The sequence below is a fragment of the Strongylocentrotus purpuratus genome, unplaced genomic scaffold (assembly GCF_000002235.5).
Source record: "Strongylocentrotus purpuratus isolate Spur 01 unplaced genomic scaffold, Spur_5.0 spur5_scaffold_4, whole genome shotgun sequence".
Taxonomy (NCBI): domain Eukaryota; kingdom Metazoa; phylum Echinodermata; class Echinoidea; order Camarodonta; family Strongylocentrotidae; genus Strongylocentrotus; species Strongylocentrotus purpuratus.
In genome coordinates, this window is record NW_022145610.1 from 18,546,923 (window position 1) to 18,561,153 (window position 14,231).

Genomic DNA, 14,231 nt, shown 5'->3' on the forward strand with positions numbered 1-14,231 from the left:
CCGCTTTCATCGAAAGTGTGTGTTAAAACGGTACTCCGCTCTCAACGCACCCTTTCGAGAAAAGGCCCCCCTCTTTTATCGAATGGGTGCGTTGAGCACACCACACCGCGCCGCACCGCACCGCACCCTTTCGATGAAAGCCATATTTATAGTACCATATTAACATCCAAGTAGACAATTTAAGCTAAAAATTGATGTATAAAAAAAAACAAGATGATGAATAAGACACATTAAAAGATGCATAGACAAAGTACTATTGTAGTGGGTTCTCATCACTAGCTCCTACAGACAGTGCAACAATGCATAAAGTCTAACCGGGATGGACCTCAGAGTCTTACCAGCTACAAAAGTACAATAAGCAAGTTTTCACATGTTGATTTGATTGTTGATCCGATGTTTTCTTTTGAAACCAGGTTAATGTTAAAGGACTGTTTGTAACGTGAATCGTTGGTATCAGATGTCACCATGGTTACCAAGAAATGGGCCAAGATCCTGTACAGGGAGCAGGGAGTCCCAGACAACTATGTAGATGACTCGTTCTTAGACGAACTGAAGAAGAATTGTAAGTAGACTACCAAAGTAGCTTGAACTAGTTTGTTCACAAGATGATGAAGATCCGTTTTATAGGTTTGTTTTACTGTTTTCCAGTGAATAAAAACAATCATATTAATATGTATTTCTCTCTCTATTTCTCACCTCTCTCTCTCTCTCTCTCTCTCTGTAAACTTGTTCAGTCAACGACATTTTTCTTTGACTTGTCAATGAAAGTGATTTAATTGTGGTACTAAATCACATACTATGATCATAAAGTAGTTTCTCTAACTTTATTATTTATTTCAGTTATAAATCTAAAATGGGTTATTAATTAAAAAATTTCACAACAGCCTAGAATATTTATTTTTAAAAAACCTTCCAGGGTAATCTCACAAAATAAATAGTATTTGATAAATATACATATTTTGGTAATGTGTAATTTTGGGAATTTGGGGGGAAATATCAGGATTAATATAAAGAAGAAGAGAATATCAGAATAAAGTGCAATAAAAGATTATTATACCGTATCAATTGAACTTCATGTTTCATGTGTAATAAAGTAAGAAATTTACTCTCACTTTATGATATTCCCATTTTCTTCCAACAGTGCACACAAGGACTTATGAGTATTGGAATGTTGTGTATGAAACCGGAGTGGTTACACAGCAGCTGAGCAGGTAAGTTGAAGTCTGCCTTTGTTTATTAATAATAATAATAATAATAACAGCTCGTTCTTATATAGCGCTTTTCAGGACTGCAGGCCCTCTCAAAGCGCTTGACAGATATATATTATTACCCCGGTCATCGGATTCAGGCTTACCTGCACACAATGTATGGACATTCTCCACTTCCTAGACCTCATTTCTTATTTGGGAAACAAAGCAACGGTTGGCATTTGTTAACTATTACCAAAACTTGCCTTGTATACACTGGGAAAGAATTTTCTCATAATTTTAAGATCAGTAATTATTTTTAATGAAAAATTATGGCCCAAAGACCTGCTGCCATTGCCCTTTATCACATCTTCATGGTAAATTTTACCTTTTTTTAAACTAAGCATAAAGAACTGCTTTGTTTTATTAATGGTGATTCAGTCTTTTATCCATGTATTTTCTCTCTTGACATGACAACTGACCAATGCTGCTGTGTGGCAACTCTAGCAGTGATTGGTCAAAGATCGTTCATTTCTGGATGAAATTATTTCAATAAAAGGCTGATGTTGTATTGGATACATTTCATAGAATTACATATCAATGATAGATTGATGAATTAATGAAAATAGCTATGTATTTCTCATTTCAGTGTGTGCATGTTTGTAGTGGCGTACATCTTTATGTTCACTGGCCGACTGTCTCCTTCATCCTTGCTATGCGTCAGCGGGTGGCTGACCCTGTGTGGATATCCTGTGTTTCGATGGCTGGAGAGGTCAGACGACAAGGTCAAAGTTCAAAGGTCTGGTAAGTGTTATCTACATGTATCTTCTATAATGAGGAAACTTTTTGTTGGTTATGTTCAGAATGTTTTATTTATATTTGAAAATCTGCAGGCTTCTGATATATTTTTGAAGAAGACAGAGGCGTAGGGAGATGGTGAAAGAGACAATCAAATAGGAAATGGGGAATAGGGGGATATGAGAGAGAGAGAGAAAGAGAGAGAGAGAAAGAGAGAGAGAGAGAGAAATGGAGGGATTATCAGAAGTTTTAAAAATTTGTACTTACTGCTTAAAGATAAAGTTGAGTTTTGGTCATGCGATTGCATTGTGAAAGAAAAGGTGTGGAATGGATCAGAAAGGTTCTGGAGTCATCAAAGTCATAATAAATTTGGCCCAGTCTTGGTAAAGTAACTGTACACAGAAAGATCTATGCGATATCTATACAGGCCGGATAGACATGATAATTTACCAAATATATCAATTTGTAGGCGGTTTCCCGACAAAATTTGTATCATCACATATTAGTCAAAACATACTCTTTCACATGATTGGTAATAAGAGCTTCCATTCAATTTTTTGAGAGGGGGGGGGGGGTGTTTCCAAAACTGGTCTTTACTTTTAATTATGTTTTGTCACTTATTCCTCTCCCCCCCCCCCCCCCCCCCACCTTCAGCTCTGGATGACCTGCGCTCAAGCTGTATCTTCCTCACATTCTCATTTGGGATGTCACCGATACTGAAGACCCTGACAGATTCTATCAGTACAGATACTATCTATGCAATGACAGTGAGTAAAACTTTTGGGGTTTTGCATGTTTTCTGTCTCTTCCAACATGAGGCCTATCCTTGACATTTATCTGTTGATATATAAGACTTAATAAGATGATGAAGCGGATCCTAATCAAATGATTGGTTGAGAGCGTACTTATGATCAGGCATTTATTTTGTATAACACATAATTTTATTAATGACCGGTCATTGGTAAAATCATGTTATAAAACATCATTTTATAAAACAAATGTTGTAAAATTGCCTTTTGTAAGCCAAATTATTGTACCCTATTTCGCGGACGTGTAAGTTCATACGTGTCTCGGATGCGCTTACGCGTCCGTCCGTCGCCACCCTCTCAAAGACGGGCCTATAAGAGTCCCGGACACAGGCCGTCACCTCATTCTGGATTCTGATGAGCTGTTGACACACACACTTACTCCAGGATCGCTTAGTTTCCCGAATCATGGACTCCCGGTTCACCTCAAGACCTGGGAGTTAGCATGTAGCTGCGAACCTGCAGCTATGCTGAGCTTCGCTGAAGTACAAGTAGAGATAATATAAGGTTAGTTTAGTGTTCAGTCTTGTCTTTCCTTCTCCATTTCATACATTTCACCGCATCGTAAGTAAAAGTACGGTGGTAACTCCGCCATCATTCATCTGTTATCATTCTACTCACCACCCGTTTTTACTTCATTGGCGCTGCGACTTTCATTCGAGCCTGCGCTTGGCTATATTTTTCCGTTCTATTGTATATTTCATTGCTGTGCAGTGATTCGTGATTTTACGGAATTTTCCGTCGCACGTGTCACATTTTTGAAGCATGGGCAGCCATCTTGTTCTGAATACATTTTTGGTTCGCCGTGTGTAGCGTGTGCATTGTGTTTACGTTTTCGTGTGAGCTCTTTCGAGTGTTCGCGCTAGCCTGGTATTACCAGGCGTTTGGTGTGTTTTGGATTTATTTTACTGTTGCGTGTGCCTTGCTTTATTTTCCATTCTTATAACTCGGCATAGATTTATTCTACGCCGGTTATTTTTGTCTGGCATTTCACATATATTGTTCTAGTTTGTTGGATGCTGTCACTTTCGTGTCAGTATCAAATTGCACTTGCATTTCTGTCTCTTTCGAGTCCTCTCCTTTTCGTTGAAAGAAAAGTTGAGAAGGGGACAGAGTAGTTAAGAATTTCTGTCTCTTTCGAGTCCTCTCCTTTTCGTTGAAAGAAAAGTAGAGAAGGGGACAGAGTAGTTAAGAATAAATTTTAACTAGATAAATTAAATTAAATTAATGCAAGTGATTGCACTTACTTGCATTTTTCTGTCTCTTTCGGTTCCTCTCCTTTTCGTTGAAAGAAAAGTTGAGAAGGGGACAGAGTAGTTAAGAATAAATTTTAACTAGATAAATTAAATTAAATTAATGCAAGTGATTGCACTTACTTGCATTTTCCTGTCTCTTTCGAGTCTTCTACTTTTCGCTGTAGAAAAGTAGGGAAGGGGACAGAGTATACTTAAGAATAAGTAACTAATTATTTTTTATTGAAATTAAAAATAATTAAGGTAGTTAAGACTTGGACTAAATTAATTAACTAATAAATGTGCATGTGTGTAGTTTTGCTGCATATGTGTACGTGTCATCGTAGGGAGTATTAATTTAATTTATTGAAATAAGCTTGGTTCCAATTTGGGATTTTATAAAGATCTGGAATTTGATCACTCTTTTTGAATTTCTTAACAAGGAGTTGTTAATTTCCTAACCTTGTAGTACCATAGTGGGGTTTACCAGCACTTTGGAGCAGGTTTTCTCGACTAGGTCTACACTACAGTAGTTTCGAGCTTGAGTAATTTGAATTATTCAAATCTCTTAGCTCAATTACGGTTGGGGATTATTATATTAAAAGATTAGTCAGATTTCATTTTATATTTTTGAATTGATAATTCTCTAACTGTGTATTACCATAGTCTTGGTCGTCTGCACTTTGTGAGCAGGTTTTCTCGACTCGGTCTACAGTAGTTGGCGCTTGAGTGATTTGAATTTATTCAAATCTCTTAGCTCAATTACGGTTGGGAATTATTATTTAAGGATTAGCCAGATTTCTTTTTATATTTTTGCATTGCTAATTCTCTAGCCTTGTAGTACCCGAGTCGTGTTCACCAAGACTTTTGAGCAGGTTTTCTCGACTCGGTCTACAGTAGTTAGAGCGCGAGTGATTTGAACTTAGGTCAATCTCTTGGCTCAAGGGTTGGGAGTTTATAATTGAAGGACTTTTCGGATTTCATTTTGGATTCCGACTCGGACTCTTGCATTGCAAAAATAGAGCTTTGTTAGCTAGATTTCTCACAATTAAAAGTAACAGACTTTAAAGTAACTGATTTAAAAATAAGTAACTGAATTCAAAGTAAATGAATTCAAGGAAACTAAACTCAAGGAAACTAAACTCAAGGAAACTAAACTCAAGGAAACTAAACTCAAGGCCACTAAACTCAAGGAAACTGAACTCAAGAAAACTGAATTCAAGAAAATTGAATTCAAGAAATATTTATTCAAGAAAACTGAATTCAAGGAAACTGAATTCAAGGAAACTGAATTCAGAGTAACTGAGTTCAAAGTAACTTGATTCCTAGAAACTGGATTCCGATTGGCTGGACTCCGATTAGTTGGACTCTGATTAGTTGGATTCCGAGTAGTTGAATTTAAAGTTGTTAGTTGAATTCAAAGTTGGTTCAATTCAAAGTTGGTTCAATTCAAAGTTAGTTCAATTCAAAGTTAGTTCAATTCAGAGTTGGTTCAATTCAAAGTTGGTTTAATTCAAAGTTGGTTTAATTCAGAGTTGGTTGAATTCAAGTTTGGGTTAATTCAAAGTTGGTTGAATTCAAAGTATATAGTTGAATACAGAGTAGTTGCATTTAGAGTAATTGAATTTTGAATTCGAATGTCTGTATTAGATTTATGGAGTCAAGAGAAGCCAATGGCTTCCCAAGCTGGTGGAACTGAGGCAGTCGTTTCCAAAGCTCCATCCGAACAAGATGTTGAGCGATTGGTGGAAGCGAAATATAAGGCAGTAATAGAGGCTCTCCAGACCACTCTTCGGAATCAAGGTCAGCAGCGTGTTGCAGCGGAAGCTCCTCCTCCTATGGAGAGGCTTCCAGCTCGACAGAGTTCGCCGCAGTATACCAGATACCAAGATTATCGGCATACTGCCTATCAACGTGATGGTTTTCCTTCTCCACCAGATGTGCACCGATCTCAGGATACCCATAGTTCCCACTTATTTCGTGGGGATGGTAACCGTGAGAGGGGCCACAAGTCTTTTTCCTTGCCCAAGTCCATGGTTTTCGATGGCCGCGGGAGTTGGCAAGCGTTCATCGCTAAGTTCAACCTTGACGCTGAGGCGTTTGGATGGACTTTGAGCCAACGAAGGAATCAACTTTGCTGGTGCTTGGGTGGAAGTGCAAGCGAGTATGTCTCATTGCTCGTTAAGCATGAACCTCATCTTGGGTTTGCGGACTTAGTCCGGAAACTGGAGAAGCGGTTTGCATCAAGGGACGAAGTTGCACAATTGCAATTTAATTACGCGAGGCAGCAACCTGAGGAATACCATGTAGATTGGGCGAACCGCCTTTTGACATTGGCTGCTCATGCCTTTGCAGATTTACCGGACCACCATGTTGAAAAGCAGGTCGTCCAAAGATTTTGCCAAGGATGCTTTGATAGAGAGGCTGGGCACTATGCTATTTATTATTGCCCTAGATCTTTGGAGGAAGCCATCGACTTAGTGAGATGGTTTCAGCATACCCATAAGGCAATTCATGACAAATCGCGGAAGGATGTCAGACAAACGTCTGTAGAGGTATCTGCGGAGGAGCCAAGGATTAGCCGTACAGCTACACCTGATCCTCCACAACAACAACCACAACCCTCCCGATTGGACAGGATTGAAGTTTCGAATCTGGAGAAGAAGGTGGATCAGATCCATGGTTCTGTTTCTTCGATGGAGACTCAGGTGAAGAGTTCATATTCTTCAATTGGATCTCAAATGAAGAACCTTCAATCCACTGTCCAGGGACTCGTTGTTGTGCAGAACTGTTCTCGAGTCGAGTCTGACTTTCCTGAACCTGATTTCGGTCAGTCCGGATTAGATTTGCCTGGACCAAATTTAGGTCCGCCGGGATGGGACTTACCTGAACCTGATTTCGGTCAGTCCGGATTGGATTTGCCTGGACCAAATTTAGGTCCGTTGGGATTGGACTTACCTGAACCTCGTTTCAATCAGTCCGGATTTGACTTACCTGAACCAGATTTGGGACCGTCGAGAATGGATTTGCTTGCGCCTGATTTAGGTCAGTCCGTGAGAGTGGACCTGCCTGAAGTGCTTTTAGGTCAGTCAAGATTAGACTTACCTCAACTGGATTTAGGTCAGTTGACTGGATTAGAATTACCTGAACTGAATTTCGGTCAGTCAACAAGAGTAGACTTACCTGAACTAGATTTCGGTCAGTCAACAATAGTAGACTTACCTGAACTGGATTTGGATTTACCTGAATTGAATGTCGGTCAGTCCGCAAGTCTTGAGTCTGAACTTCTTTCCGGAGAAGACCCATTGGATGAGGAGGTTAATCCGAAACCTGGGTCGTCTCAATTAGGTATGAGTAAGTCAACTCTTCTAGACAAAGGGGGTAGTCAGGATTCTGATCTGCAACCCGAGTGTCCTGAATGTTCTTGGCTTCTCCCGCCTTGGCCTCCTCCTGTTGACGAATCAATTGATGTTGATGTACCTGAATGTTCTTGGCTTCTCCCGCCTTGGCCTCCTCCTGTTGACGAATCAATTGATGTTGATGTACCTGAATGTTGTTGGCTTCTCCTGCCATGGCCCCCTCCTCCTGTTGATGAATCAACGGGTGTCAATGTGCCTGAATGTCCCTGGCTTCTCCCACCATGGCCACCTCCTCCTGTTGATGAATCAACGGATGTCGATGTGCCTGAATGTCCCTGGTTTCTCCCACCATTATCACCTCCATTTGATGAATCAGCGGATGTGGTTGTGCCTATCGCACAGGATTGGCCAGCGGAAGTGATAGTGTACAAATTATGTAGCACTTTGATTTTCAGTTGCTCTTGGGGTTGCTGGTCAAGGAGAAAGCTGTCATCGTCAAGGTACCTCTCTTTCAATTTCTAGTTTGTATGGGGTTTGTACCTCTCTCTCTCTCAATTTCTTGTTTGTATGGGTTTTTGTGTAATGCTCCTGTCACCTCTTCATAGGTAATGAAGTTGGTTCTCAGGGGACTAACTTGGGGCATTGCACTTGTCTTTCTGGGTGATGTTGGGGTACTAGGAATTTCCTTCTCGGATCACATAGAACTTTAGGAAAGTTCTTGAGCGTTTCAAGGTTTTCAAGCTAAAGCTTAAACCGAAGAAATGTTCGGTCTTCCAGAGAAGAGTCTAGTTCCTGGGTAGGGAAGGAGATGCCATTGGTCTTCATCATGTTAGGGATTGGCCCGTACCTACTAATACAATGGAGGTTGAGCGATTCCTGGGCTTGGTTAACGATCGTAGGATCTTTTTCAAGAAATATGCTTGTACGGTGGCACCTCTTTATGGACTCACTGGAAAGCATGCTCCTCGTTGGGAACCTGAACAACATCAGGCTTTCGACGAGGTGAACGATCTTACATGACATCTGCCCCTGTTCTGACATTGCCTATAGTAGTAGTAGATTATGTAGTTCTGTTAGTCAAGAAGTCGGATTCGGTCTCAGAACCCAGGTCAGGTCATGTTTATAAAAAGTTAAGTTAGATAATCCAGGAGATTATGATTATAATTTGAGTCATATCAGAAGAAGATCTTGGAAATAAATTCTTATGGAATAACTAAGAGTTATGTTTTGTTAAAGGTGACCTGATTTGGAAGAGAGAGACCAAGAAGATGGCCAAATAAAGTGATTCCTTGTTTATTACAACGGGAAGTGATCCGGTTGAATATGATGTCCCTTCGACTGGTCATGCTGGTGTTACCCCTACCGGGAGTATAATCAGGTCCGGGTATTTCGGGTATGGCATGTCGAGGGATATTAGGGCGTGTGCTCCATGCAAACAGTATAACAAATCTGTTAGATATGGAAAATGCTCCCCGATTGATTATTCTCGATCTGGTCATGCACAGAAAACCGTGCTCTTCCGCAGAATGTAATTCAAGGAAAGGAATTATATTGTTTTTTTAATCGCTAAGGCTATCGATAAGTATTGTTCCAGCATCGGTTCCCCAGCTTGAGTTTTAGCTGGACCGGGGTTGACCTGAGGTGGAACTTAGCAATGGATAGGCTTCTAGTCCATATGGTATTTCATTTCTGTTGAAGCAATCCAGGTGTCCTTGGAATATTTTTACAGGATTATCCGTTGTATAAATACAGGATTCACCGTTGTATAAATACAGGATTTTCCAAATACTCATTTGTTCTGGAATGTGCATTAGACTCGGTCACTGTACGGTTACCTTGAGTCTAGTGTACTTGCAAATTCATGGATTGTATTAACGGACTGTAACTTTTTTATATATTCTGTAACTCTTTATATATTCTGTAACTCTTTATATATTCTGTAACTCAGTTTCCCCCGGTTTGTTATGCTCTAATAGGAGAGTTTTTGAGATTTTGCAATATCTTAGATATATGCTACAATCTAATTAACCGGGAGGAATGTTGTAAAATTGCCTTTTGTACTAGCCAAATTATTGTACCCTATTTCGCGGACGTGTAAGTTCATACGTGTCTCGGATGCGCTTACGCGTCCGTCCGTCGCCAACCTCTCAAAGACGGGCCTATAAGAGTCCCGGACACAGGCCGTCACCTCATTCTGGAATCTGCTGAGCTGTTTGACACACACACACTTACTCCAGGATCACTAGCTTCCCGATTCATGGACTCCCGGCTCACCTCAAGACCCGGGAGTTAGCATGTTTTATTGTTAGCTGAGCATCTTCAGCTATGCTGAGCTGAGCTGAAGTACAAGTAGAGATAATATAAGGTTAGTTTAGTGTTTAGTCGGTGTCTTGTCTTTCCTTCTCCATTTCATACATTTCACCGCATCGTAAGTAAAAGTACGGTGGTAACTCCGCCATCATTCATCTGTTATCATTCTACTCACCACCCGTTTTTACTTCACAAATTAAAAATATTTGTACCTTCGGAACAGTTCAAACACCCTCGGCTATCTCCTCAGGCGTGTTAGACTGTTCCAAAGGGACCTCGTGTGGGTAATTCTTACTAATGCCCTCACTGCTGTGTCTTATTTGTATAATATTTATTGCTATAGTCTTAAATGTGTAAGTCTGATTTTGATTGAAGTATGCAAAAAAGATATAGTGATTGAATTTAGGGTCGTCAGTCAACTCAAAGGTCATTTGACACACAGAAACAATCCTGAAATATTGTTATAAAATTTGATACAGTGATTATCTGAAAACTTGACTTCCTTTAATTACAAACAACATCGAATAACATTGAGCAGTGAAGATTCAACATGTCAAATGTATCTTTATCTGAGAAATTAGAAAGAAATGCTTGTAATAATGAATTATTTACAACTTCCATCCAATTTTCTTTCCAGGTATTTATGTTACTGGGTAACCTGATCTTCTATGACTATGGTACTACTAAAGTTGTGTGAGTATCAGACATGATCTTTGTAAAATAATTAATTTTTATTTCAAAACAATGTATTTTTCACATTTTGAATTAATAATTTTAGAGCAATAATTGTGAGTATGAAAGGTTCCATATTTATTTGAGATTTATTTGTGAAGGATAATATATTGTGCAATATTATAGCAAAAATACTGTACATTATTATAGAAATTTGTTTGTAGTTTGATTTATGCAGTGTATGGTCTACCAACCTATTAAATTCTTTATTTGACTTATTAGCCATTCTGGCCAATAAGCACTATGCTATAGGTCAGTGGGCAGTTGCTTTACAAAATGATTGCAGTTTTAGTTGTTAACGCCATGTGTAGAGTTCCACTTCTGGGATTAGCAGTCTTCATGTTACATTCAATCATTTCAATGCCCACACATTTTAAAGCATTTAAAAGCTAATCTTGAATTTATTTATCTGGAGAACAAATGCATAAGTGCATCTTGGTGTGCCATGAAGGTCATATTTATCTTAGGAATTATTTTTATCACGTAATTTTTCTTGGCATTCATTTACCAGTGCATCTCAGCATCTCTCCCTGAACGCATCAATATTTGCCTCGGTGTGCCTTGCATCAAGACTACCCACGACACTCCATGCCTTTGCTACAGTCATTCTTGCCATGCAACTCTTTGCCCTGTGGCCCACACTCAGGAAGAGATTAAAGGTGAAGATCATACATCATCTCGTATTTAGAGACAAAAGAGCATTAACTCTGATGAGTTAAAGCCCTTCTGGCTCCAAACAGATGATATATCAAGAAATAGTGGTGAAAATTAACATATGATGAAAATAATAATATTAATACTAGAAGTAGTAGTAGTAATACAAATAATAATATAATAATTATAAAGATGATAATAATAATGATAGTGATAATGATAACAATAATTATGATAATAATAGTAATGATGATAGTAATAATAATAATAAAACACACTTATATTGCTCCATCCATTTACCGGTAGTAGAAGTGTTCTGAGTTAAAGTTAACATCACTTATTCTGCATTAATTTAAGTCTGAAGTAAAATTAGTAATGAACCAGACAACAACCCATAATTAAGTTTAGAATTAAGCTAAATTAATGTTTTTATTATTTTATTTTATTTAGACTGTTGTTAAAAAACAAGTTTAGAACTTTGTTTCCTTACACATAAGGAATTCAACATTTTACTACTAATAAAATGCTCTAACAGTAGTTTCACTACTATTTCAAAGATAATCTGAACAAAATGCAAGCTGTTATTCAATTGCGATAATAAGTATTTACTGTAATAAACTGTAATATAAAGCTTGAATTAGGTACTGCACAGCATGATTTTAAAGAAAACCCAAATTGATTGCATTTATCAGGTTTCTTGTTTGGTTTTCTCTGTAGAAAGAGGTTCCATGGACCCACTCCATTATGACATGGGTCAGTGCTGGTGTTGCTTTCATCGCTCTGTACTCTGTGACAGTTGTTCCTGCCATTGCGTTTGGATTAGCTCACCTCTTTATAACCTACATCTGCCCTCTATGGCTCATAAGATTACAACCATACAAGAAGTAAGTACAGTCAAATACTGTGTAGTGCTCAATTGGATATACATGTACATACCTTAGTGAAATGTCAACCATGATCATTTATGAGCCAAGAACCTTGTGCGTGTTGCAAATTTTCAGTTTTATGATACATTCATTTACTGTTCAACTTTTTTGTGCATGAAATCTTTTTTTGGCAATCTCGCGAGTGATGCAGACTCGCAATAGTTTCATGCCACAAAATAGTTGATCACAATAATTAATATTTTTGTAATTTCATGAAGGCTTATTGTAAGTAAAGTTAGCAGTGAAGTAAAAGAAACCTCCATTTTGACTAGTAATTCAGTACTTAAATTATTGCTGCATTACATCATCATCACCACCACCACCACCACCACCACCACCACCACCACCACCACCACCACCACCACCACCACCACCACCACCACCACCACCACCACCACCACCACCACCACCACCATCGTTAATATTGCCATAATCAAAATTTGTATTTTCAATTACCTATCATTTCTGCTTGATAAATGTGTTAATCTATTTCATGAGTTTTGTCTGGGGCTGTCGTACTATCAAGCAATCTGCTTACAATGACAGTCCTTCTTCCGCAAATGATTTTATAATTTTTTATTGAATTTAGTAGTTATGACAGTTTATCGTTTCATATTTTGAAAATAACAATAATAATTATATCTATATATTTGCTTATTTATGATTCATTGTTATTGAAAAACTGTGTAGTTACATGAATGCAGAAGAAATTCAAATCAAATCGTGTTCCATAAACCCTTTCTTTGAAACCATATCCCAACATTGTTAATTCGTAATATATCAGGTAGTATTTTATCTTTTTTTCTTTTGCAGTAATATCCATGGGCCTTGGGATGAAGCTATTATACAACACTAGCAGCACATCCGCTGAATTCACCTATAAAAGTCTTTCACAACTATGGATGGCTTTCTAAACATGCAAATGCTATATCACAGGAATTCATCGCTAGCAGCACAGCCGATGAATTTATCTATCGAGTCTTTCACCACTATGGATGGCCCTTTGAGAATATGTGACTGCTTTACTTTTACCACAGAGATACAACAATAGCAGCACATGATGAGTGCATACATGTATATATTTTGTTTTTTCTTGACACCAATGGAAAACTTTCTATACATGCATCTGATATATGTGGAAATCACAGCATCTCTTCATAGAAGAAAACTAGATGCCATGTACAAATAAGTTATATCTGCAAACAATTGTGGGTTAAGATACGTTATATATGAAGCTTAGTAATGATCAAAGAAAATTTGAGTAAGTAGTCTTAACCATCCAGCTTCCATGTAGCTTGCATGTAACAAGCTGTATTGTATGTACTCATGAGAGCTTTGCTTTTCACTGAATTGGATGCATTCTGTATCAGTACATGTTTGGCTGGTCCACACAACTCATTATTGTAATATGATGAGCGATTCATAATTCAGTTTTCAGAACTACCTTTAATAGTTTCATTGATATGCAATATACAATATGCAATTACTATAACTTTAGTAGCCAGGGCATTTGCCATGAATAAGTGTCTTTCTTTGCCTTTAAGGAGCAGTGTTATTTCAACTTTTCACATTCTGGATGAGGCTGAACCTGTAATTTCCCTCAAATTATGAAGGTGGAATGGAGAATGATAAGAACTCCATTCTAGTCCTGTTAGAATGGATTTGCTAAATTAAATCCCATTTGTTATGAGAAATAATTATGCCATTGTTAATAGTGCACAACTTTCTGATCTGGAAACAAACAAAAGTTAAAAAATGTGTGTTATTTGAGCTTTCTGATATGTCCTTCATGGAGAACATTTTTTCATCAAAATGGCACAGTACTTTTTCGTGAACAGAGGACCCCATTTTAAGGTTTTAATCACGTACTTGAAGATTTATTTGTACAAGTTGAACTATAGTCCCCCAAAGCAGTTAATTTATAGGAGGCATGTATTTTGAAACTGGGCTGGTTCCAGTAACCTCCTTTAAAATTGTCATTATATGTTATTATTATTTTGTATAGATTTTGTTGATGAATTGGCAAAATAAATAGTGCAAGTGGATTATGGTAATTTTTTATTGTCCATTTTGTGTTTTTCTGTTGATTTATGTCAGATATATAATGGTATTTGCCTGTTGGAAGATAAGACCCCTTTATGAACATAGAGAAAATGCTTGAATGTTTTTAAATGCCTAAAATTCTTAAAAATTTAAGTTACATTTCAGTAGGAGGATTCCAAAGAAG

General features: G+C 37.9%; 1 protein-coding gene across 1 annotated transcript; it reads left to right on the plus strand.

Moving 5' to 3' along the window:
* The first annotated feature begins 399 nt into the window (after window positions 1–399).
* LOC115919042 (phosphatidylinositol N-acetylglucosaminyltransferase subunit C-like) lies at window positions 400–14,058 on the plus strand. The gene is made up of 8 exons (XM_030997786.1): window positions 400–562; window positions 1,142–1,211; window positions 1,837–1,991; window positions 2,640–2,752; window positions 10,330–10,385; window positions 10,936–11,083; window positions 11,796–11,962; window positions 12,818–14,058. The coding sequence occupies exons 1-8, from the start codon at window positions 466–468 to the stop codon at window positions 12,858–12,860; spliced, it is 849 nt and encodes a 282-aa protein (XP_030853646.1). The 5' UTR covers window positions 400–465; the 3' UTR covers window positions 12,861–14,058.
* The last annotated feature ends 173 nt before the right edge of the window (window positions 14,059–14,231 follow it).